This window comes from Schistocerca serialis, chromosome 6, assembly GCF_023864345.2.
Source record: "Schistocerca serialis cubense isolate TAMUIC-IGC-003099 chromosome 6, iqSchSeri2.2, whole genome shotgun sequence".
NCBI lineage: Eukaryota > Metazoa > Arthropoda > Insecta > Orthoptera > Acrididae > Schistocerca > Schistocerca serialis.
The window spans coordinates 86,929,342-86,956,623 of record NC_064643.1 but is presented as its reverse complement, the minus strand read 5'-3'; the positions used below and the strand labels follow the sequence as shown (position 1 = coordinate 86,956,623).

General features: G+C 43.4%; 1 protein-coding gene across 1 annotated transcript in view; it reads left to right on the top strand.

Moving 5' to 3' along the window:
• The first annotated feature begins 6,058 nt into the window (after nucleotides 1–6,058).
• LOC126484382 (UDP-glucosyltransferase 2-like) overlaps nucleotides 6,059–27,282 on the top strand; it is a 114,319-nt gene continuing 93,095 nt past the window's right edge. Inside the window, exon 1 of the mRNA XM_050107870.1 lies at nucleotides 6,059–6,113. Coding sequence (XP_049963827.1) covers nucleotides 6,108–6,113 — 6 coding nt within the window. The 5' untranslated portion in view covers nucleotides 6,059–6,107. The remainder of the gene's footprint in view (nucleotides 6,114–27,282) is intronic.

The window sequence follows — 27,282 nt, the reverse complement described above, 5'->3', positions numbered from 1 at the left end:
GGCTGCTATTCTCCCATGGAGACGATCGTAGAGATGCTGAATGTAGTCCTGTGGAACGGCTTGCCATGCCATTTCCACCTGGCGCCTCAGTTGGACCAGCGTTCGTGCTGGACGTGCAGACCGCGTGAGACGCCGCTTCATCCAGTCCCAAACATGCTCAATGGGGGACAGATCCGGAGATCTTGCTGGCCAGGGTAGTTGACTTACACCTTCTAGAGCACGTTGGGTGGCACGGGATACATGCGGACGTGCATTGTCCTGTTGGAACAGCAAGTTCCCTTGCCGGTCTAGGAATGGTAGAACGATGGGTTCGATGACGGTTTGGATGTACCGTGCACTATTCAGTGTTCCCTAGACGATCACCAGTGGTGTACGGCCAGTGTAGGAGATCGCTCCCCACACCATGACGCCGGGTGTTGGCCCTGTGTGCCTCGGTCGTATGCAGTCCTGATTGTGGCGCTCACCTGCACGGCGCCAAACACGCATACGACCATCATTGGCACCAAGGCAGAAGCGACTCATCGCTGAAGACGACACGTCTCCATTCGTCCCTCCATTCACGCCTGTCGCGACAGCACTGGAGGCGGGCTGCACGATGTTGGGGCGTGAGCGGAAGACGGCCTAACGGTGTGCGGGACCGTAGCCCAGCTTCATGGAGACGGTTGCGAATGGTCCTCGCCGATACCCCAGGAGCAACAGTGTCCCTAATTTGCTGGGAAGTGGCGGTGCGGTCCCCTACGGCACTGCGTAGGATCCTACGGTCTTGGCGTGCATCCGTGCGTCGCTGCGGTCCGGTCCCAGGTCGGCGGGCACGTGCACCTTCCGCCGACCACTGGCGACAACATCGATGTACTGTGGAGACCTCACGCCCCACGTGTTGAGCAATTCGGTGGTACGTCCACCCGGCCTCCCGCATGCCCACTATACGCCCTCGCTCAAAGTCCGTCAACTGCACATACGGTTCACGTCCACGCTGTCGCGGCATGCTACCAGTGTTAGACTGCGATGGAGCTCCGTATGCTACGGCAAACTGGCTGACACTGACGGCGGCGGTGCACAAATGCTGCGCAGCTAGCGCCATTCGACGGCCAACACCGCGGTTCCTGATGTGTCCGCTGTGCCGTGCGTGTGATCATTGCTTGTACAGCCCTCTCGCAGTGTCCGGAGCGAGTATGGTGGGTCTGACACACCGGTGTCAATGTGTTCTTTTTTCCATTTCCAGGAGTGTATTTAGGTAAGAATTACGTGAGACTGTAACAGAGCACAATTTTTCTACAACAAGAAGAAACACAGAAAACGGGGGTGGGAGACAATGATACTATCATCTCCTTTGCGTTCATACCATAAAAATGTCTCAGTGAAATTCGCATTACGATTCTACGCATGCACTATTTTGGACAAATGTTTAACCAATGCACGAGGCTGTGCAATAATTATTCAACATACCAACTGCGTCTGCTGCTTGCAAACGGCCGAACTATAGCACGTGGTGCATTCCGAATCAAACTGTTGTGCTGCTTTGTAGAAAGCGCACGAAATAACGGATACTCGTGCAGAAATTATAGCTCATTAAAAAAGCAAACTGTTAAAATAAAGGCTATTGTGGGCCGTGGTGGACCTGAAGGGTCATTGATTACCAAACACATGCCACAAAATCGACACACAAAGACAAGAGCAACTACCACAAAATATAAGATTAAAAATCATTAAAAATGATACTCGCTTCGACACAGTATTACGTTCACGTACGGTTGAATTGATCCTAACCAGCTTTTCCTAATCAGATTTACCGTTTGAAATTCTACTTCATCGTTGTTCAAACCGAACAAAGTAACTTTCACACTTTTAACTCAAATACCCAAAAATCGCCTATTAAAAGCAATATAATTATGGCACATACGGAAAAATAACTCGCTTCTCACGCTTCAGTTAAGCTGAAGTATTTCAACAGTTAAACATAACGAAGTCCTAACTCAACCTGCTACAGAGCTACGATCCGTACTCACCAAGCGTTCACCGAAGAGTACCCCTTTCTCTTTCGAGATTACCTATCCCCCTGTGCAGCGGCAGCGACCAGAGGGGTAGCCCTCCGTCACCAACCTCACACAAAAATAGCCTACGACTAAGATGGGGGGACTGATGACCACAGATGGTTCAAATGGCTCTGAGCACTATGGGACTTAACATCTTAGGTCAGCAGTCCCCTAGAACTTAGAACTACTTAAACCTAACTAACCTAAGGACATCACACACATCCATGCCCGAGGCAGGATTCGAACCTGCGACCGTAGCAGTCCCGCGGTTCCGGACTGCAGCGCTAGAACCGCACGACCACCGCGGCCGGCGACCACAGATGTTAAGTCCCATAGTGCTCAGAGCCATTTGAACCATTTTTTGAGTAAGATTGGTAAACCTCTCTGTTCAGGTATTGGAAACCTAAGTTTGTCATCCTGTGCTCTCCTTCGAACGAGAAGCAATATCGTCTACTCCCAGCAGACGATGACTAACTCAGCGTTTCCCACAAAACAAAACCGAAACCCCACATTACAACACACGCATAATATTCAATAGTCCTTATCTGAGTGCTCAGTCTTTCTGGAAGAGTTCATGACTTGAGCTAAAATCAGGTAGTAAAGTGATTAAGTTGTACCGAATTCGACAAGCGTCTTATGAAACGACTTCACAGAGACGTTTCAGATCTTACCACAAATTTCCAATTTTTTCCAACATTTGTTCCTTTATAATATCGCAAATACAGAAGTAAAAGAAACTGTCCTGGAACTTTTTTGAGATAGGGAGTACTAATACCTTTTACCCCACCTTTGAATTGAGGAAATATTATCTGATTTTCCTCTACGAACAAAATATGACTAAAGAATTTAAAATCTGTGTATTAAGTTTGTACGCACAGGATCATTTCTCGTCAGTGTGTCTGAATGGCATCGTGCCACTTACAGACTTGATATCTGCCGGTAATGTCTTGATGCTTGTGGCCTACTTCTACCTTGCAATCTTAATATTCTGAAGAACTTTCCTTCTCCTTCTTTCTGATTTACTGGTCGTTCTTGTACGTACTGCGAGCCCTCAAAGAAGGTCTCGCTTGCCACATATAACTTGATGTGTTGTTTCGGAAAGAGCAGCAGGATAAGGCTTCCGAAACTATGCAATAACTGGAGGCGTAGGAGTCTTGTGCTTTATACAGGGTGTTACAAAAAGGTACGGCCAAACTTTCAGGAAACATTCCTCACACACAAAGAAAGAAAATATGTTATGTGGACATGTGCCCGGAAACGCTTACTTTCCATGTTAGAGCTCATTTTATTACTTCTCTTCAAATCACATTAATCATGGAATGGAAACACACAGCAACAGAACGTACCAGCGTGACTTGAAACACTTTGTTACAGGAAGTGTTCAATATGTCCCCTGTTAACGAGGATACATGCATCCACCATCCGTCGCATGGAACCCCTGATGCGCTGCTGCAGCCCTTGAGAATGGCGTATTGTATCACAGCCGTCCACAATACGAGCACGAAGAGTCTCTACATTTGGTACCGAGGTTACGTAGACAAGAGCTTTCAAATGCCCCCATAAATGAAAGTCAAGAGGGTTGAGGTCAGGAGAGCGTGGAGGCCATGGAATTGGTCCGCCTCTACCAATCCATTGGTCACCGAATCTGTTGAGAAGCGTACGAACACTTCGACTGAAACGTGCAGGAGCTCCATCGTGCATGAACCACATGTTGAGTCGTACTTGTAAAGCCACATGTTCTAGCAGCACAGGTAGAGTATCCCGTATGAAATCATGATAACGTGCTCCATTGAGCGTAGGTGGAAGAACATGGGGCCCAATCAAGACATCACCAACAATGCCTGCCCAAACGTTCACAGAAAATCTGTCTTGATGACGTGATTGCACAATTGCGTGCGGATTCTCGTCAGCTCATAAAATGGTTCAAATGGCTCTGAGCACTATGGGACTCAACTTCTGAGGTCATTAGTCCCCTAGAACTTAGAACTAGTTAAACCTAACTAACCTAAGGACATCACAAACATCCATGCCCGAGGCAGAATTCGAACCTGCGACCGTAGCAGTCTTGCGGTTCCAGACTGCAGCGCCTTTAACCGCACGGCCACTTCGGCCGGCTCAGCTCACACATGTTGACATGAAAACATACAATTTGATCACGTTGGAATGAAGCCTCATCCGTAAAGAGAACATTTGCACTGAAATGGGGATTGACACATTGTTGGATGAACCATTTGCAGAAGTGTACCGGTGGAGGCCAATCAGCTGCTGATAGTGCCTGCACACGCTGTACATGGTATGGAAACAACTGGTTCTCCCGTAGCACTCTCCATACAGTGGCGTGGTCAACGTTACCTTGTACAGCAGCAACTTCTCTGACGCTGTCATTAGGGTTATCGTCAACTGCACGAAGAATTGCCTCGTCCATTGCAGATGTCGTCATCGTTCTAGGTCTTCCCCAGTCGCGAGTCGTAGGCTAGAATGTTCCGTGCTCCCTAAGACGCCGAGCAATTGCTTCGAACGTCTTCCTGTCGGGACACCTTCGTTCTAGAAATCTGTCTCGATACAAACGTACCGCGCACGGCTATTGCCCCGTGCTAATCCACACATCAAATGGGCATCTGCCAACCCAGCATTTGTAAACATTGCACTGACTGCAAAACCACGTTCGTGATGAACACTAACCTGTTGACGCTATGTACTGATGTGCTTGATGCTAGTACTGTAGAGCAATGAGTCGCATATCAACACAAGCACCGAAGTCAACATTACCATCCTTCAATTGGGCCCACGGGCGGTGAATCGAGGAAGTACAGGCCATACTGACGAAACTAAAATGAGCTCTAACATGGAAATTAAGCGTTTCCGGACACATGTCCACATAACATCTTTTCTTTATTTGTGTGTGAGGAATGTTTCCTGAAAGTTTGGCCGTACCTTTTTGTAACACCCTGTTTACATGAGCGACCTGACGGATAACGTGTCAAGCCAACACTACTTACTAATGACGCAGCAATTGAGCGCCCGTTGGAAGATATACAGCATCACTTGGACAGTATTTGTATCTCATTTGACGATTGGAAACTTGCTGTACATATGGGGAAATGCAAGTTAATGCAGCTGAGTAGGAAAAACAGTCCTGTGATACACTGTATCAGTGGTGTGCTGAGGTGTAATGTTGCAAAGCGACCCGAATTGGAATGAGCGCATTAGGTCGCCTGGGACCAAGGCGAATGGTTCATCTATAAAGGGGACAATGTACAGAACACTTTTGCGTCGCATTCGTGAGTGCCGCTCGACTGCTTTGGTTCCCCGCCAAGACGGATTATAGGAACATTCACAGACGTGCTTCCAGATTTGTCGTCGGCTGACTCGAAAAACACGCGAGTAGTATTGAGATGCTTCGTAAACTCAAATGGGGATCCCTACAAGGAAGAGGACCTTTCTGCCAAACGCGGTTATGAACGTAGGTAGACGTTGCATTTAACGCAGAATGCGGAATGATCATTCAGCCACCAACGTATATTTCGCGTAAGGACCGTGAATACAAGGTAAGGCAAATAAGGGATCGTCTGTAGACAGTCGTCTCTCTTCTGCTCCATTTGCGACTGGAACAGGAAAGGGAATGATGGATGTGATACAAGATACCGTTTGCCACTCGCCGTATGGGGGGGGGGGGGGGGGGGGGGGGCGTGTCAGAAGGGAACATTTACATTTGTGTTTTTTAACATGCTCATTACCTTTACACTGGAGTGTTGCGGTATCACTACAAGATAACGTTTACCCAATGGCAGGTTTGTACTTCTGAAAAGAACTGTACGTAACCTGTCTACGTATTATCTGTGCCAATTATCTCGCTTATGAGGACCTACTGATACAAGACACCGCTTTGCCTGTGAGAATGCAAAGAAAATAATAGTTTGTTGAGACATGTGCTTAACTGGTAAAATAGGAGGAGGGGCGCGGAGGGCATTGTGGGGCAATAGCGTGCCGGCACGTGGAGACCACAAACTAGTGCGCGGCCGCACTCGTGCCTCTAGTATTTTCAGTGTAGGTGCTCACAGGCTGGCCAGAGGAATGAAGGTAACTCCTACAGCCGACTTATTCACATTTAGGCAGTAAAGTCACTGCTCATTGTAGAATACGCACGACATTCTTTTCCAATAGTCTCTATTACTCCGGTTGAGTTTCCATAATTTTCTTCAGAGTGTTCTCTATAATTCTAATGAACATATCCAGTGTTGTCCAGTTACTCGAAAGTCAGAAAGAGTCGTATTTCTGCCTGAGAGACCCCTTGGTTTTTTAACAGGCTATTAACAAAGGGTTCGCTTCCTCGGGAGGCAATGGCTATTTCCATCCTGTTCGTAAGAGTCATATCTCAAGTGTATATAGCGAGTATACTAGTCTCTAGTATTGAGGGCACAGTGTGGTGTCATGTTTGGGCCGTGTGATGACGAGGAAAGGGCTAGGATGAAACCTGTTCCAAGCACGCTGCCTGTTCCTCTCGAAGAATGCTGAAGGCATCGGCGATCTGGCAAGGCTTTGCCATGTTGGTAATACCAGTTCCCGTCCACTCACCTAAGTTGGCGCAACGTTAGGCATGGCTCGTAGTTGGATGAGTGACCGTATGGGGGCAAAAATGGGTACCGTTGGTTTCAGACACACCCAAGTCGCTGAAGTGCCGTCCAATTGAACACTTTCACGTGGCAGTGGGTGCCACACGACATCAGTACATCTACATCTACATCTACATGGATACTCTGCAAATCACATTCAAGTGCCTGGAAGAGGGTTCATCGAACCACCTTCACAATTCTCTATTATTCCAATCTCGTATAGCGCGCGGGAAGAATGGACACCTATATCTTTCCCTACGAACTCTGATTTCCCTTATTTTATCTCGGTGATCGTTCCTCCCTATGTAAGTCGGTGTCAAAAAAATATTTTCCCATTCGGAGGAGAAAGTTGGTGATTGGAATTTCGTGAGAAGATTCCGTCGCAACGAAAAGCGCTTTCCTTTTCATCATGTCCATCCCAAATCCTGTATCATTTCTGTGACACCCTCGCCCATATTTCGCGATAATATAAAACGTGCTGCCTTTCTTTGAACTTTTTCGATGTACTCAGTCAGTCCTATCTGTTAAGGATCCCACACCGCGCAACAGTTTTCTAAAAGTGGACGGACAAGCGTAGTCTAGGCAGTTTCCTTAGTAGGTCTGTTACATTTTCTAAGTGTCCTGCCAATAAAACGCAGTCTTTGGTTACCCTTCCCCACAATATTTTCTGTGTGTTCCTTCCAATTTAAATTGTTCGTAATTGTAATACCTAGTTATTTAGTTGAATTTACGGCTTTTAGATTAGACTGATTTATCGTGTAACCGAAGTTTAACGCGTTCCTTTTATCACTCATGTGGATGACCTCACACTTTTCGTTATTTAAGGTCAACTGCCACTTTTCGCACCATTCCGATATTTCTTCTAAATCGTTTTGCAATTTATTTTGATCTTCTGATCCCAAATCGTTTATACAGATAATGAACAGCATAGGGCCTATACCACGACCTTGGGGAACGCCAGAAATCACTTCCGTTTTACTCGATGACTTTCCGTCAATTACAACGAACTGTGACCTCTCTGACAGGAAATCAAAGATCCAGTCACATAACTAAGATGATATTCCATAAGTACGCAATTTCACTAAGAGCCGCTTGTCAAAAGCATTCTGGAATGCCGTGCGAGGCACCCAGGTTCGATTCACCCAGAGTCGCAGATTTTCTTCAATCGGGATCTGAGTGTTGTGTTGGCTCATCATCATTTCATCCTCATCTGCAATCTAGTCGCCGAAGTGGAGACCTGCACCAGGCGACTGGTCTACTTGATAGGAACCCCTAGCCATGACCACATTTCATTTCATCGGCTGTCTTATAGTTCCCATACCACGGACGGATGGCCAGAGACAGTGTCAAATGTCCTCACTCAACGAGACACTGGGCAGAATTCGCAATTTAAACCAGAAAATTGGCGAAAAGCCTTCTGATCATGCAGTGCAGGTTTTCACGGACAGTATTAGTATTCTTATCGATTTTTGTAATGTTGGCATTTGGCCGTTGACTAGTGCATGATTCTGTGCCGAATGTTTAGCCCCCTAATACTAGAGACATCATCACAGGCTATAAGGTCTCAGATCCTAGCTTTAAAATCAAATAAGCTCACTAAGACGAACTGTTACCACCTGTCTATGTGTAAGACTTCTACAAAAAAATTATCTATAAATGAAAATGTTGAATACTCTTTTGTTTTTTCAAAAAGTTTGTCCTCATGTAACGTGCGCTTTAGATATCGCATTCAACTGCTGGGCAATACTGACTGTTGTCTGGCCTTGGGTTGCGAATGTGAAAAGTGTCGCGGAGCAAAACTTCGAACTCGGCGAAATACTGAATTCGAAATATACCTAATTAAATCCCAAAAGAAACTAACGGTGTACACAGTGAAAACTTTTGAATACATTATGGGAGTGGCAGTGATCAATGTGTTACAAGTATTTAGTATTAAAACAGTCTTGATCACGATTTATTTATCAAAGTGACCGGTTTCGACCACTGCTGTGGTCATCTTCAGACTTACAAGTTGTATGCAAAGCTATAATTAGAGGGCTAAGTACATTAAAGAAAATACATAAAGTTATAAAGCAATAAAACGAAGAATTACCATTGAGGAGGAACGTCTTACTGTTGGAGAACCACTACTGGAGAAACCAGTGCACGTCTTACTATATATAATGGAGGGTCCGCCCACTTCTGGCAGCATGATGTCATTATTAACCAATGAGTTATAAGTCGAATAACAATGTAAAATTTTTTAGTTAAAAGAACATTGTCAAGGATTAAAACTAAATACACACTAAACTTAGCTTATTAAACAGCTATTGCCAAATAAGAAACGCTATAAATATTTAAATATGTAGGGCAAACGAACTTCGGTTTGGCAGTCCATGGGTTGCCCTCTCAAGGCCTGTTACTGAACCATTTGGATCCACTGGTTGCCATGGTGAAGTTGGACGCCGTTCCAAAGATGAGGCAGCAGGCTTGTTTCCACTGAAGCTGTTATAAAGTCGATAGGAGAACTATTGGTTGCCACGGTGAGGACAAACGCCAGTGCAAAGATGTGGCAGCAGGCTTCTTTCTAACGAAGTTCTTGCGAAAGTGGAATGGCGAAGACTATCACATCAGATGATGTATTATTGAGCAGCAACATGTCTTTATTGAAACGATTTTCAATGAGTAGGCTGCAATAATCTTTAGCAGACATGTATATTACATGCTGTACAAATACGATACGAAGTAGTTCATGAACTATGGTCTATGAAATTCGTATGTAAATTACATGTAACAATTTTTAAAAGGCATTGATATTCCTTAAGTTGTATGCCAGTCTTATAAACAAATAAAAATAATGAAAATGGAAGGAATTTAAAATTATAACACTATGAGCCATAGTGTCAAAAATAAAAGGACGTGAATTAGCAATGTGCAGTCTAGAAGCATAAAAGCAAAAATTCTAAAACTGATAGTCAGTCATAAAACAATGTTTGGTGAAATAAAATTACAATGTAAAGAAATATTTCCTAAAAGTCTTAATTTTTTTATAGCTTTGTACACAACTTGTAGGTCTGAAGATGACCACAGCAGTGGTCGAAACCGGTCACCTTAATAAATAAATCGTGATCAAGACTGTTCTTAATAGTAAATAGTGACAACTATTTAACTGTAGCTCAATACTCAAGTGTGTTATGAAAGTTGCCTGACATGAAGTGCAAAGTTTGATTTGAAATACCTGAAGTGAAATACTCCACAGCTCGGTAGAAAATAACTGCTTAATATTACCTACATTGTTCACTGTAAATTAGTCAGCTTAACAAGCAATATACATGAAAATTCTGTGTACTGTTTGCTAACAAGAATGCAAACTGAAATCTGCCCAGAAATAAAAGTAACTTTCCTCATATTCAACATATTGTTTTGTGTTTGATGTAGCGACCTTTCTGAAAGGATATAGAAATCAGCAAATACAACAACTAAAGGAAAAGTGAACTACTAAGTACAATTTTCTTTTCCTTCTCGAGTACAGTGTGTGTGTTCGTGTGGCGTAAGGTGCAGTTAAGACACGACAAAAAAGATGCCCTAGAGCTGCACAACAGACAGGCGAACAAGTAAACCGCAGATAAAAGCAAAATCAAGGAACTTATTCACCACTCGCGCATCGCGCTCGGTCATGTTTGTCCCAGTACAGTAAAGGTGAATAATTTACAGCGGCAGGAAACACACGAAAATCTTCAGAGGTAACTGTAGAACCATGACGTCGTTTGAACGCTTCCTAAGATGGCAGGGTCGAACCGACGTGTGTTACGGATATATGCACTGACGAGCCAAAACATTATAGTCAGCTGCCTAATAGAATTTTGGGCTATCTATGGAACAAAATACATCACCTAGTGTACGTATCACGGATCCGATAGTTTGTTGGTGGGTTGTGGTGGTACGTGAGGCATATTTCTACACATAAATCATGTAATTCCCTTAAACAAGGGGCTGCTGGTTCGTTGCCGCGCGGTATTGGCGTCTGATAGCAACCAAGATGGGTACCACAGGATTTCCATCAGGTGTGTCTGGTGGCCAAGATGTCAACGTGAGTTCACTATAAAGCTCCTCAAACTAGTATAGCACTATTCTGGATTTGAGACATGGACAATTATCTTGCTCAAAGATGACGTCGACGTCGGGGAAGACATTAAGCATGAGCGACGCAGCTGTCAGAAGTGACTGAATGGCTACAATTACCACCACACGCCCCATGCGAGCGCAGAAGAATGTCTCCCATAGCATAATACTGCTCCCACTAGCCTGCGTGCACATTTCGAACAGCCATTCGTGTGGATGACGGAACTTGTGGAGATGATCATCCGACCTGGTGTAGCAAAAATGTGATTCACCCGAAGAGCCGACACGTTTCCATTGATTTGCAAGCGAATCCCGATGAACCGTGGCCACTGAAATCGTAACTGACGATGTCAATGTAGGGATCGTCTGCTGTGGAGACGCATGTTCAACTATGTACAATGAATGGTGTGCCGCGAAACACTTATGCAATCAGCATTGTGCTCTTTCGGCAGAGATGTCACAGACCACCACTTATTCTGCTTTACGGAGCAGACAAGCTTCCGAATCCCACGTTCTGTGAAGTCGTGGACTTCCACCTACCGCTTAGTGGTTGTTTCACTGTCATTCTACCACTTTCCGTAGAAGCCCACGACAGTAGCACGTGAACAGTCGACCAGCTACGCCTTTTCAGAGTTCACAGCTATGGGTAACAATTATATCATTTTTGTCAAAGTCGCTTATGGCAGTAGATTTCCCCATTTGCAGCTCATGTCGTCGCTAGAATGATTTCCACTTATGTACGTTCCTTACCACGTCACGTTACCGCAACGCCACCGGGTGACATCCAACATCGCTGTGGGCACTGGTCAAAATGTTTAAGCTTATCAGTGTACAAACTGTTCAGCTTGCTGAGCTTGTTTGACCTTGTTGTTACAGTACGACAATATACACACTATGTGATCAAGAGTATCCAGACACCCCCAGAAACATACGATTTTGATGTTAGGTGCATTGTGGTGCCACGTACTGCCAGGTACTTCATATCAGCGACCTCAGTAGTCATTAGAGATCGTGAGAGAGCAGAATAGGGCGCTCCGCGTGTAAGACGTCGTGGTCTCCTGACCTTCATTGCTTACATATTCCACCCTCACAGTCATATTCCGCTCATCAAGACGCTTCATTCGAACCCAAACTCGATAAGATAAAGTCAATGTTGTATGAATTCATGTAAACGATATGCAAATAACTAATAAATCGCAAGTGTGCACCGTGGTTGAATTACTCGAGGCTGGTGTACACACACACATTCAAGACACAACGGTGACAAAAGCTTTTAGTTCCGGAGAGGCAAACACCACACGCCAGGACGCCGGTCCCTTCAGAGGTTTTCAAAGGGAGCTACCTACGTCGGCCGGCGGCTGCCCGTGGAGCGGACAGCGTTTGCCCTAGAGAAAAGAGGAACGATCCCATGTTCAGCTTAAAAACAAATTCCGCTACATTGTGTGGGAGCGGCCAGCCTACGCATTCTTTACACATAGCACGCAGTTTCAGAGATTTTCACAGGGAGACAGCAAACGCCAAGCGCCGATGCTACAGATTTCCAGATTGGTCGCCTTAAACGAAACGTCATTATCCCGTTTTAGAAGAGCAATGCTGATTGGCGGACGATATTTCTGACGCCTTGAGCTGAAGGAGTAATGGAAGAGACCGAAAGATATACCCCTTCACGTCTGGCGTGGAGAGGGGTCGTTCTGTTGTCGCTCTTGGAGCGAGAACACGTAACGAGAGCGTGCGCGCACGTACGTGTACTCAAAGAACGAGGAACAAGTCTCTCCTCAGTACTTCACTGGAAGAACACCTCTGTCGAGAGCGAATCAGAGGGCGACTCTATATTGAGTCCTTGCGATTAAGCGTCGTTCACTGTGTTGGCCACCACACTTATTGTGCGGTGTGAAGGGACAGAGTTATAGTTAAAAACCTGTGAGCGAATTTTTGAGTGGCATCGCGGTGGACTGGTTATTGACCGGTGTACCACGCCAATAGTTAGACTAGGGGCGAATAGGAGTCCTTGACTTCATCAATGCATAGGGAGAATTTGATTGGCGAAGGTCAATCCAGATAGAAGGAATCTTATTTGTCAGCAGCGAGCGGCGCAGACAGCAGTCATCGCAGCTTACGGTACTGTGCGCTACAGCTATTGCGAACCCCGCATTTCCTCCACAACAGAACACTTCAGTGCATTTCACACGCGACAGCCTCGACTGTACCTAGCAACATTCTAATGGATAATTACTCAAGTTGAGTAGGCACAGCTCTCAGCCACTCTGCCAAGTGAATAACAATCTTAAACTTTGTATGGAAATTTCATTAGCGAATCCTATCCTTAAGAGGTAACTTCACATCCCGAAAAGAACCCGGAAATAACGTATTCAGTTCATAACTAAAAGTGCTATTGTGATTTCTCAGAATTTTTGGCAAAATAAATAATAATTTTCGTTAGTTTCATGTTTTTCTTACACTAACTAGCACTACTCCAGTACCCAAGTACCCCACTAGCTACATAAGAAATTTTGTAAATTTCTGTGTCATTTCCTTACAGCGGGCCGGCCCGAGTGGCCGTGCGGTTCTAGGCGCTGCAGTCTGGAACCGAACGACCGCTACGGTCGCAGGTTCGAATCCTGCCTCGGGCATGGATGTGTGTGATGTCCTTACGTTAGTTAGGGTTCATTAGTTCTAAGTTCTAGGCGACTGATGACCTCAGAAGTTAAGTCGCATAGTGCTCAGAGCCATTTGAACCATTTGAACCTTACAGCGGACGACTCCAGAAGATATTTATCGCTGAAAGCTTTTCAGGCATTTCTCTTTAGAGCGTTAGGAGCGTCAGTCTGACTTACGTAGTAGTGTGGGGGTGGAAATTGCATCTTGCAGGAGCCACAGGGTACAGGGTACATCTCACATTAATACGATGTGTAGAATGACAGAATAGCACCCACACGCTCACACGTGGAACTCACAGACTTCGAATCTGGTCAGGTGATTGGGTATCACATGTGTCATACGTCCGTACGCGAGATTTCCACACCCTCAAACATCTCTAGGTCCACTGTTTCCGATGTGGTAGTGAAGGGACACGTACAGCACAAAAGCATACAGGCCGACTTCATCTGTTGACTGACAGAGACCGCTGGCAGTTGAAGAGGGTCGTAATGTGTAATAGGCAGATATCTATCCAGACCATCACACCAGAATTCCAAACTGCATCAGAATCCACTGCGGCGGCCGTTGTGGCCGAGCGGTTTATGCTCTGCCAAACATGTGCTGAGACACTTCTTCAATAACAGCTGCGAATGGGGGTGGTTAGTGTACAGTGTACCATAATGGACATGACAGTTGCATCCAATGCCACTGGGTGCTGCCTGCCATTGTCATCAGTGATGGTTTGAATCAAGGCCTGGCAAACATGTGCTGAGACACCTCTTCAATAACAGCTGTGAATAGGGGTGGTTAGTGTACAATGTACCATAACTGTGGGCTAGCATCACCATCCATTGAAGGTGGTGGCATGTGAGGGCGACAATCTGTGCCTTGGTGCAGTGCCCTATTGTACATCTTACAGGCCGGCCATTTGGCCGAGCGGTTCTAGGCGCTTCAGTCTGGAACCGCGCGGCCGCTATGGTCGCAATTTCGAATCCTGCCTCGGGCATGGATGTGTGTGATGTCATTAGGTTAGTTAGGTTTAAGTAGTTCTAAGTTCTAGGGGACTGATGACCTCAGATGTTGGTCCGTTAGTGCTCAGAGCCATTTGAACCATTTCGTAGTACCTGCAGTGGATTCTAAAAAGTTCGGCGGAGGTGAGAAAAATTGGATTTCATGGTCGAGCGGCTGCTCATAAGCCACACATCACACCAGTAAATGCCAAACGTCGCCTCGCTTGGTGTAAGGAGCGTAAACATTGGACGATTGAACAGTGTAAAAACGTTGTGTGGAGTGACGAATCACAGTACATAATGTGGCGATCCGATGGTAGGGTGTAGGTACGGCGAATGCCCGGTGAATGTCATCCGCCAGCGTATGTAGTGCCAACAGTAAAATTCGGAGGCGGTGGTGTTGTGGCGTGATCGCGTTTTTCATGGAGGGGCCCTTGTTGTTTTGCGTGGAACTATCACCGCCCAGGCCTACATTGATTTTTAAGCACCTTCTTGCTTCCCACTGTTGAAGAGGAATTCGGGGATGGCGATTGCATCTTTCAACACGATCGAGCACCTGTTCATCTCTTTGACGGAGTGGTTACATGACAATAACACCCCTGTAATGGAGTGGCCTGCACAGAGCCCTGACCTGAATACTATAGAACGCCTTTGGGATGTTTTGGAATACTATTTTGGTAAACATTTTTGGAAAGCAGTGATCAATAAATTGTTATATTTTGACTAAAGTTCAGTCTTGATCACGTCAGGTATGTTTTAATGATACAGGTGACCGGTTTCGGTTCTTTTTACAAAACCATCATCAGACCTGTGGATAAATTTTAAGAAATACTAGATACCAATCTTTAAATAAAATGAAAGTGTCTAACGATGTCAAACTTTAACAAGATAAAATAAAATTAATTATACCCTGGCTCCTTTAGGATGGTAGGTGGAGCTCTCCTCGCTGCTACGCAGTCAACTGATGGTTATGAGTGCTGAGCACGAGCTTAAATATGCAGAGGCTCTGCCTACTTCCTGTCACACTACTTCACAACTGCCAATCAGCATTCATAATATGACGCCATCGTCAAAGTATAAAAGTAGGAAATACACTAATAACATAAAATTGATTCATTTAAATATCTGATTAACAGATAGTTAGTATGTCTACAGCTTATTTATATTTTGGATAAAAACAGGGAACTACGATGTGTAACAGTTGTGCCCTCTATGGGCAACCTTAATACTACTACAGTGCCAGTTACATCAAAGATGTGAAAGTCCTTGGCGTTGTGGTATATATCGATTATACCGAGTCGCCTACATCACAATTGCATCTTTGTTGGATGCTGCAGAATCGTCTTATTTTAGCTGTAGTTTTTAAAGCAATATTCTTTATAGCAGTAGGGTAGCAGCCAAGATTAAGTTCCACATTATGTATATCTGAACTACTAATTAAATTTTTTTAAAATCATCGATCTAATAGTTTTTATAATAATCAATGTCAATTTCATATTTTTTTTTATATTGTGCAGCATATTTACATATGTTTCTTTTGCCATGGGTATAACTAGTCTTATATTTTTAAAAAACAAAAGAGTAGATGCTTTTATTATAAGGTGTCGTCAAAAAGGTCGTAATAATATTTTTCGCGAAAATCTAATTGTTCATTGAGCAGCATTGATGATTTGGTTTTCAAATGAGCATATATCTCGATTTCTTCCAGGATATTCATAAGTAAGCCTTTATTTGCATAATGAAGAACTTGTAAATTCTGTTGTACTGTCCCCTCAGCATGATTATTGAATGCTGTATGATGACCAAATACGGACTTTGTTCGTGAGGTATCCGACGTATGTTCTTTGTACCTTACTGCAAAATTTCGACCTGTTTGGCCGATATATATTTTCTCACAGTCTCTACATTGGATCTTGTACACTCCTGATCTGGTAGATTTTCCATTATCTTTACTTACAGTATGTCTTAATTTTTATTGTAAAGTATTGTTAGTTGTAAATGCTATTGTTATTCCAGAATTTTTGAATAAATTAGTAATTCTATCTGATATGTTTCCCATATATGTCATCTTCATATATTTTGGATTACCTATTAGTGGAGTACTTTGTGATTGTTGTACTTTATTAAAAATGATATCTACCTGTCGTGTGTCAAAAGAGTTGGTTTTTGCAATTTGTTTTAAGATGGTCATTTCCTTTTTGATCTCATTAGCTTCTAGTGGTAATTTTAGTATTCAGTGTATCATAGACTTAAAAAATGCTTTTTTATACTTGTCAGGATGGCATGATGTGGCATTAATAATAACATCAGTGGTTGTAGGCTTCCTGTATATGGTGAATAAATGTTTCCCATTGTTATTAGTTATAGTGAGATCTAGGTAGTTAATAGATTTTCGATTTTCATGCTCAACTGTAAACTGTAACTTTGGATGCATAGAGTTTAATTTTATAGCAAGTTTCTCAATTTCATCTTTTGAACCATTATAAAGCAATAATGCATCGTCTACATATCGCTTGTAATATATGATTTTATTTGTGATATCAGGGTTATTTTTCAGGAATTGCATCTCAATGTGGTTCACGAAAATGTCTGCAACTGTCCCAGCTAAAGAATTTCCCATTGCTAAGCCATCTTTCTGACAATAGATTTTAGTATTAAAAGAGAAATAATTGTAATCTAAAGTGCATTCAAGCAGTTCTATAATTTCGATTATTTCTTCTTTAGTCATATTTTTGTATTGTATTAAGTTATCCCTAATTATATTAATCGTCTCATTAATGGGTATATTTGTATATAAATTTTTAATATCTAATGAGGCGAAACTTGCACTAGTTGGAATGTCTATATTGTGGATTTGTTGTGCTAGTTCATAAGTGTTTTTGATACTGAAATTGCTGTCATATGTATAGAATGCTTTCAAAATGTTATTAAGTTTCATATTTAGTTTATATGAAGGACTACTTTTGTAGTTGACAATAGGTCGTATAGATTTCTCTTTTTTATACAGTTTAATCTGTGATCTTAATTTAGGTATTTGGGGATTCATATTTTTCATCATATTCTTTTCTTCAGGGGTCAAGAGGTGATTATTTTCATCGATCAATTTCTTGATCTTTAACTGGAACTTTGGAGTGGGGTCTTTAGTTACTTCAACGATCCCATTTTCATTAAAATATGAGAGTGTTTTAAATATATAATCGTCTTCTTTAATAATAACAAGGGTATTTCCTTTATCGGCCTTTACCACAATTGCTTTCTCTGCTAGTAGTTTATTATAGATATTTTTAAGTGTTTTATGCTCAGTTTTTTTATGCAGTTTATTTTTCTCTTTTAAAATTAAATCCTTCGTTTTTAGGGCTATCTTGCATGCTTCGGGTTTATTTATTTTCGATATTTTGCTTGTTGCTATAACATCAGCAATTATGTGTTTAACATTCGTATTATTTAGTGGGGGAGTTAAGTTATATTTTAAGCCTTTGTCAAGTAGCGACATTTCGGACTTTGTGAACTGAATATCTGTAAGATTCATTGTCCTTGGATAAAATTGATGTATATTGTTGACCTTTTCTAAAAGCTTATTTTGTTGTTTAGCTACGAGTAAATCAATTTTTCTGTTATGTCTTTGGGTAATCGCTTTACGTAAAAAGTCTATTTTCTCATCAATGCTGCTTAGTAAAATAGAAAAAGTCAAGGGTGAGAGTTCATTACTTAGCAATAAATGTAGACTATACATTTCGACATTTAAAAGATCTTTTATCTTAAAAGCTTCTCTAATTTCAGATTTAATCCATAAAATACTACTCTTTTGTTGTACATATGTTACATTACTAGATTTGGATTGGATATTGGTTCTAGCATATTTTGGTATGATATGTTCCATGAGGCAAGTTTTATTAAATTTAATTTTCATACCAAGTTTCATAATTTTGGTTCTAATATTTCTAAACCTTTTGTAATTTCCAATTGCCTGACTAGACAAATTTTGTACAATTTTGGTAAACATTTTTCGAAAGCAGTGATCAATAAATTGTTATATTTTGACTAAAGTTCAGTCTTGATCACGTCATGTATGTTTTAATGATACAGGTGACCGTATTTTGGAACACTGACTTCGTGCCAGACCTCACCAACCGACATCGATACCTCTGCTCAGTGCAGCACTCTGTGAAGAATGGGCTGCCATTCCCTATTCCTTCCAGCACCTGATTGGAGGTATACCTGCTAGAGTGGATGCTGTTATCAGGGCTAAGGGTGGGCCAACACCATATTCCAATACTACCAATGGAGGGCGTCACGAACTGGTACGTCGTTTTCAGCCAGGTGTCCGGGTACTTTTGATCACATAGTGTAGCTTGTGATGACCGTTGCAACTCTGGGAAACGGAATCTTGTACGCAGACTCAGGGCTTAGACCACGACCTGGTGCCCATGCAGCGAAAATCAACAAGCATGAAAAGTTTCCTATTCAGGATCTTTACGCCACCGCCTCTGCTTCCATTGCCGGCCGAACATTGGTGGTGAGAACTAACGCTGGACATCGAAGTCGAGCACTACAGCACAGACGTGGACTAGCAATCTACGTGTGGCTCCACCATCCTTTCCTATAGCCCCACCACATGCCCGCCAGTTGTGTCTACATTAACTAAAGTTTATGCTGTGTAGCTTTCTTCTGCGAATATTTTCTTTGATCCGTCGGCATTCCTGTCAAATGAATATCCATAACATGTGCTGCTGCTTCTCGGCCTCCAATCAAACAAAAGCGGTAATTGGATAAAGTAAATTAGTTCCACACCCTCACATATGTGGTATACAAAAAATTAAATACCAGCAGGAAATGAAATAAAATATTGATATATTTAATGTTATTTCTTTTCAAAATTTTTCTTCTGCTCCACCAGCTTTCAGATGAAAAAATAATCTGCTTCTAAGTATCTCAGGCCTCAATATTGCCATTCTGGATGTCGCCGTTCTGGTTAAAGGGGTGTAATACCAATTAATCCATCGTTTCCCTGTGTTGTACCTATGTTCTTCTTCGAATTAGGTTTAATTTAGATCCAGCGCTAGAAATTTTCACGTGCTTTACTTGTCTCCTAAATTTTCCTGTGTTATACAAAGCTGTTGGAACAGGTGATCTATCTAGTTTTCTGGCAACGATTTGTTGTTCTTACAAACATAGGTCTCGAAATGTCCCAATAATTAGGAATAACTATTATTTTTTTGTGTCTGGGAATGATCTCAAATCTGGGTAGCCTTCTCTCTTCCATCAGAGACTGCGTTTGAGATAGGTTCTCTTGGCAAATGCTAGTGTGTTCCTCGTCCAATTCCAGACTGGGTGCTGTTCATTGCAAATGAGACGTTGTGCCATTGAATCAACGACCTGTGACTTCTGACAGCAACAAATGTCTGCTAAGTTTGTTTTAAAACTCCTCGCCGCAGTAATGAAACTACATACATTCGTGTGGCCTTTTATGCGAATATTGCTCCATATATTCTTTCAGTCTCTGCTTTGAAACTGTAGCAACGAAGCAATCGACAGCTGTTCATATATTTGTGCTGTAGCTGCTTCGTTAAATGTACTCACTTAAACAATTCGTCTCTAAATAATCTGTAGGGGAATTGCACACAAGAGGGATACGGACAAGAAGTACATTCTCTCGATGTAATAAGATTTTCTGTTTTACTTACATGAAAGCGCACACAACAATGGTTCTCTGGTTAATACAGAAAAAAGTTTTCAGTGGAAAGTGGGGTAGCAGCGCTTGCAAATGACGTCTTAAAGATATTTCTCCTTTTCTGCTTCGGGAAAAAGGAGGTTGGTATTCTATTAGTCGGAGCGTGAAATGTGAGTCCCATGACTGGGTAGGGTGGCTAGACAACTTGAAAAGGGAAACTGGTTATGTTGCAGCCAGTTGTAGTGGGAATCAGTGAATTGCAGGACGAACAGATCTTCCGATTATGTCAACCATGGTTTTCAACACAAAATCAAAAAGGTATTATGCAGGAGTAGATCTATGAACCTTCTCAGTACCAATGTATTTTCCATAACGTGTACTACCAGGGGGTTGGGAGGCATCTTATGTTTACATCAACATTTAAATAAAATCAAATTTCTTTAATTGTCATTAAATTTAATAAAAATACACTTTATAAATGGCCAATATTTTGGAACAATCTTGGTAATAATAACGTATTTTCTATAACCAAAGGACGTTGCTTTATGACCACTGCGAAAAAATTTAGAAAAGTTGAGATTTCGGTCGTGTTCAATTCACAACATGCTTTTTAAGAGTACACTGATACGTAAGAAGGGTCCAGAACATGATAATATGCATATGACATTTGTTGCAAAAGGTCACATGCAGTACTAAGCCATAAATTTTTGGATTTAAGGTTCACTGAATTACTTAAAACAATTACGGAATGTGGTAGAAGAAATCATTAAAAACAATAACAGTTTTTTCCAAATTTTCAAAAGTTATGTACATAACTAGAGAATAGTACTTTCGAAGATGGGTGCAAGGTGCCACGCCCCTCTCCTCTTGGTATTGCGAGGATTATGGAATGAGAAAACAGGAAAGCGCGTTAGCTACTGTGAACTGCATAGCTAACAACCACCACAGCAGTATAAGTCTATATGCCAACTATCTCCGCAGAAGATGAATTTAAGGAAGGTAAGGTATGAAGAAATGAAGGAATTAATTTCGAGGAGACGAAAATTTAATTGCAATGGGGGACTGGATTTCGATAGTGGGACAGGAAGAGTCGGAAAAACAGTGCAACGTAAGGGGGAAGGGTAAGCATAGAAACTGGTTCATGATGTTGGAAAATGTGCGAATCTGGAGACCTTTCAAAGAAGAAGAACAGGGTTTAGCAGACAAGGTGGTCCTGTATTTCTCTGAACCGGATACATGGGGTGCGCCTGTGGAAGATGAACATGCCACTAACTGTCTGGATAGGCTGTTGTGGCTCACTTGAAGCGGATCTGAGTCCGAAAAGTGGAATAATAGAGCGACGAAAGTACGTGCTGTCAGACCGGCACAGAGAGCGAGCCAGGTCCGAAATCCACGCTCTGCTGGCAACCTCCGGAATCACACGTGACTTCTATAAAACACTTCCCATTGGCTGCCGCAGGCAGCACTTTTAAAGCATGCCTTGCCAATATCTCTGGCACGAAACTTGGGCTGGTCTGGCACAAAAGCCATGTAAACGTTACCGCGAAAGCGCAACAGTGAGCGAGCGTGGAAAAAAAAAATTTTGTGTCCCATGATTTCGTACAAATTACAGAAATGGATGTAAGTATGCATGTATAAATGTATGCAGGTATGTTCTACATCTCCTGCTAAATCACGACCGATTTCAACCAAATTTGGTACACACGCCATTTACTGTCTGGAAAGAATCACTATGCGGGTAAGAACCGCCCTCCTATGAAGCGGATGGTGATGGTGGTACGAAAGAAGAGTGGCCCACCATGTGAGAATACCCATAGTTTAGTTGTCCAGTATTTGAGAATGAGAGCACTTAAAGGCAACAAACTTCACACATAATTCCAAATTTTTACGAAACTTTTTCTCACTGACGTTTACCACAAAGTGACGAAAGGGAAGAAGCCTGTTACTACATTTCCGCTGTTCACGCAATAAAACTGGCACACGAAGTACGGTGTTTTACTCTATTACTTCGTTAGTACTAACTTCTTAAGTTATAGAACCCAGTACGTTGTCCTCGATGGTGAGTGTTCATCGGAGGAGAGGGTATCATCTGGAGTGCCCCAGGGAAGTGTGGTAGGTCCGCTGTTGTTTTCTATCTACATAAAAGATGTTTTGGATAGGGTGGATAGCAATGTGCGGCTGTTTCCTGATGATGCTGTGATGTAAGGGAAGGTGTCGTCGTTGAGTGACTGTAGGAGGATACAAGATGACTTGGACAGGATTTGTGATTGGTGTAAAGAATGGCAGCTAACTCTAAATATAGATAAATGTAAATTAATGCAGATGAATAGGAAAAAGAATCCTGTAATGTTTGAATACTCCATTAGTAGTGTAGCGCTTGACACAGTCACGTCGATTAAATATTTGCGCGCAACATTGCAGAGTGATATGAAGTGGGACAAGCATGTAATTGCAATCGTGGGGAAGGCGGATAGTCGTCTTCGGTTCATTGGTAGAATTTTGGGAAGATGTGGTTCATCTGTAAAGACCGCTTATAAAACACTAATACGACCTATTCATGAGTACTGATCGAGCGTTTGGGATCCCTATCAGGTCGGGAAGCAATTCAGAGGCGGGCTGCTAGATTTGTTACTGGTAGGTTTGATCATCACGCGAGTGTTGCGGAAATGCTTCAGGAACCTGAGTGGGAGTCTCTAGAGGAAAGGAGGCGTTCTTTTCGTGAATCGCTACTGAGGAAATTTAGAGAACCAGAATTTGAGGCTGACTGCAGTACAATTTTACTGCTGCCATCTTATATTTCGCGGAAAGACCACAAAGATAAGATAGGGCTCGTACAGTGGCATATAGGCAGTCATTTTCCCCTCGTTCTGTTTGGGAGTGGAACAGGCAGAGAAGATGCTAGTTGTAGTACGAGGTACCCTCCGCCACGCACCGTATAATGGATTTCGGAGTATCTATGTAGGTGTAGGTGTAGATAGTGACACATTTTGAAAACCGTATTTACATATGTCATTGAATGTACCAGAAAAATTACGTAATTCTGGGACACATAGTTTATGAGATATAATGTCAAATACTGAGATGAGTGAAAAGCCGCGACATCGTGCATGACGTTTTAATTGTTTACTTCTTTTGTACGAACTCTATTCACAACACTTTTCGCAGGCAGTACCCACATTTACCGCTGAATGCACCTGCAAAAATATATCATTGTATGTTAAATAATTCAGTAGATATTACGCCACGAACACTGAGATGGGCAAGGAAACGTTTTAATTCATTACTTTTTACCACTAACACCGCTCACAACACAATTCGCAGACAGTAGGCACATATACCACTGCATATACCTGCAAAACAATGTGATTATACAGCACATGGTTCAGAAATACGACGTCATAAACATTAAACTGCATGAAAATGAAACTGAGGGGCGAAATTTGTCAAACATGAAGGTGAAATATGTGTACAAATACGTATGAAATGTGTTAAATATATGTGAAATACATTTTACTTGCATGTACGTATGAGAGCAAAGCAGTAGGTAAAATACCCTGGAACGATTTCAGTGAATTTGGTACACATATTATTTACCGCCAGGGTAAGAACCACCAGCTTCCTACAGTGTGAGTGAACATGGAGAGAGAAGTGAGGACGAGCGAGAAGTTGGAGATAGGCGCATATAGGAGGGAGGAGTAGCAGGAGGAGGAAGAGGAGACAGAGATATGAGAGGGTGAAGTAGAGAGAGAGGAGAGAAGATGAATGAACTAATACACGACTGAAATTAATAAATACCTGGCCTCGCCCGGTTCCTCAGCTAGTCAATAATAAAATACTCCTGTGATTCCTCCAAACAGTTGGCGGCCTGAACAACCTTTCCTCCTTCACTAGTATTGATGACAACTTTGTCAGACACTCTCTTGGAAAAACTGATACCCAAGATAGGGTCTGGTACACTGGCCCAACAATTTGGACAGTCCTCTAGAAGGCAAGGACGTAGACGACAGCCGATAGGGGGCGCCCCTGTAACCTGCGAGCGCAGCTGTCGCCTCCACAGCGCTGTGTCCAATCGGCGCTCGAGGGGGCCCTATAAAGCTGGCAGCGCAAAGGCTCAGGAGTTCCTCCAATATGCTGATGACACCACTTTCCTGGCTCTGCGTCCTACCCTTTAACGTTTCCGATGCACCCTCCAAACCCACCTTAACCACTTCACCAGTTGGTGTAACCAGTCGTTCCTTCGTATGAACCCCTCCAAAACCAAGTCACTCATCATAGGCTTCACCACCCGCTTCTTCCGTCTATACAATTTGTACCTCATCCTTTGTGGCCATCCCATCCAGCTCACCCTCACCCTGGGATACCTTGGCCTCACCCTCGATTGTCACCTCACCTGGACCTCTCATCTCCTGACTACCCTGCAGAAAGCCCATTCCTGCCTCCACCTCCTGAAACTCCTGTCTGACCAGACATGGGGATTGCATCCTTCCACCATCCTCCACACCTACAAATCCATAATCCATTCTATCCTCTATTATGCCAGCATTGCCTGGATCTCTGCCCCCACTTTTACAAGGCTCGAACACCACACACTCGGCCTTGCCTTCCATATCCACCTTTCCCCCCCATGTACGACCTCATCTCCTTCACCCACCTACTTCTCCTCCAACATCTCTGCATCCTTTACACTGTCTGCAGCCTTGATCACCCCACCCCATGGTTTCCTCCTTCCTCTCCACACCCCACCCATTGCCATATCTCTATCGCTGTATCCCTCCCTCTGTCCACCTCCACATCCTCCATCTCATTCATCAGGGCAATTTCCAGCACCTGCCCCTCCCGGATGTTGAATTTTGCTGTGACGTCTACCCTTCCTTCCAACTGTAGCCTGGCCATGTTCCCTCCCCTCCCCACGGCCGCCTTTTTCCTCTCTTCTCCTTCTCCCAGAGCAGATTTTCCTCCTTTCCTCCCTTAGTCCCTGCGCCCCCTCCTTGATTCTTTTCCTCTCCTGTCCCTTCCATTCCCAGCTCTCCTTCAGCGCACCCCCCACCTCATCCCCCGTTCTCTTCCTTCCTTTGCGCCTTATTTTCTCTTCTCCCTTGTCCCCCCTCCCCAGAAGATCATCCAAGGTTGTTATTAATTATCAAGTGTGCTGTGTTAGTGTTGTGTTTGGTGCCATTATACAGTGTCGTTGAGTGATGTGGCTTTAAATGTGTGCTCTACCTGCATATAGTGCATGATGGTTCATATGATTTTTACACTGTGGCTGCCTTTAACATTTTTTTGCCTCAAGTGTTTTTTAAGTGCATTTCAAAATGTCCACTGTGTTCTTTACTTTATGTCGAGTTCAAACTGTCCAACAGTTCATGTCCCCATATTAGTGTGTATTTTAACTCCCCACATCTCCATTTCCGGTTTTTATATGTACCCTCTTTTTATCCCCTTTTTAATGTAAGAATCCACCTTTCTGTATTTTATAAAGCTGTTGGGCTGAAGAGCAGTGGACTGTGCCACTGCCAGCCCTAAACTGCACGTGTAGGGCAGGGGAATGAAATTACAATAAAGAGAAAAAAGGCTCAGGAGTCACTCTGCCTCCTGCTGTGGAGGCAGACACACAAGGCAAGGAAGTGATGCCATCCACTCCCTCACCTGACGAGGAAGAGTCAGAGGAGGAGGAGGAGCTGCCCTGTGCCTGCCACTCTCAGATGAGAGGAGCATGCAGCCCTTTCTGAAGAAGACTGCTGCTTCTCTGAGGGATGTGAGACCCACACTAGGATAATCCATATCACTTGACATCTGCAGATACACCTAACGCTCGCCTTCTCCACCACCTGTACGACCTCAGCCACACCTGTGGCCTGTTGCACGAGGTGGTGTCCCAGAAAGAGCTGTGGATTCTCAACGCCCACCCTATCTTCACCCTCCCCCCCCCCATGACTGGAAGCATGTCTACCGTGTCACGGAGAAGTGGGTGAAGGAAGAGTGGCGCTCTGGAAGGAGGAATCCTGCCGCCATAGACTACTTTGCAAACCTGAGGAAGTAGCATTCGAATGTGAGGCCACCGAACCACCAAAGAGGGTAAAGGAGAAACAGCAGCCATGCTGCTTACCCTTCACCCTCTCCAGTCTCTATGCCACTCTGCTCATTAGTGCAGTGCAGTTCAGTGCTCAGGAGTCAGTCATGTTCCTACTGCGCTCTTGTATCATCGTTGCTCTTGTAGTACCCATCGTTGTTCCATTCCTGATCTTGCCACGTCTAGGCTTTCGATTTGGTTCACTCTTCAGACTTTCCATTCTGTCATATCCACCCATAGCTGTTGTCGTTCTGTGGTTTTGGCGACTCACCGTCGACACCCTTGGCCAGTCAGGCTGCATCTCTTAGTCACGTCGGATTCCGGTAACTGGACAGGGGACAAACTTTATGCAATCATGATTATTAATTGATTAAAAAACAATCATGCTGGGTCATAAATTCAAACCTAAATACAATTGTTATTTAAGCAGATGAAATGGGTGGCAGTGGAGCGCAGAATTGTCAGTATAGTTTGCCTGCAGTGTCCAGGCCAAAGACCTGTAGGAAAGGCGGGTGGGGCGTCGGAGGCTGCGCGTCTGAGGCGATTGCATCACTGATGTACGCCGACAGTGCCCGCAGCAGTTCGATGTGACGTGCATTGGGAGCCACAAGTATGGATCTACAATACGCCACACAGTGGCTATTACAGGGACCCTAGAGGTGGTTTGTACAATGGCAGGAGTGTAACTCAGAAGCAGCTCTAATCAGTTCAAATTAATACCGTAATTTAAAACTTGTGCATCTAGAAGAATATTATTTCCACAAATTACAGTTCGATTAATTATAGAGAAAAAGTAGAGAAACGAGGGAAAGGATTTAGTGGTGTAGCTGAAGGTATGTCAGACAACGTTACAAAATGCGGCAGGAGGAATATAATTGCCATCTATATCTACATACATTCTCCACAAGCCCCACTAATGTGCGTGGCGGAGGGTATCCTCTACCACTACTACTCATTTCGTTTCCTGGTCTACTCGCAAATACAGCGAGAGGAAAGTCATGAACCCATCCGTATGAGTCCTAATTCTCTGCATCACTAACCTCCCCATCATCCACATACTGCTTCGCAGAGAGGGTACCCTTCATTGGGCCAAATAGATGGAAGTCGGAAAGTGGCACATCTGGGTACTAGGGTGAATGAGGAAGAA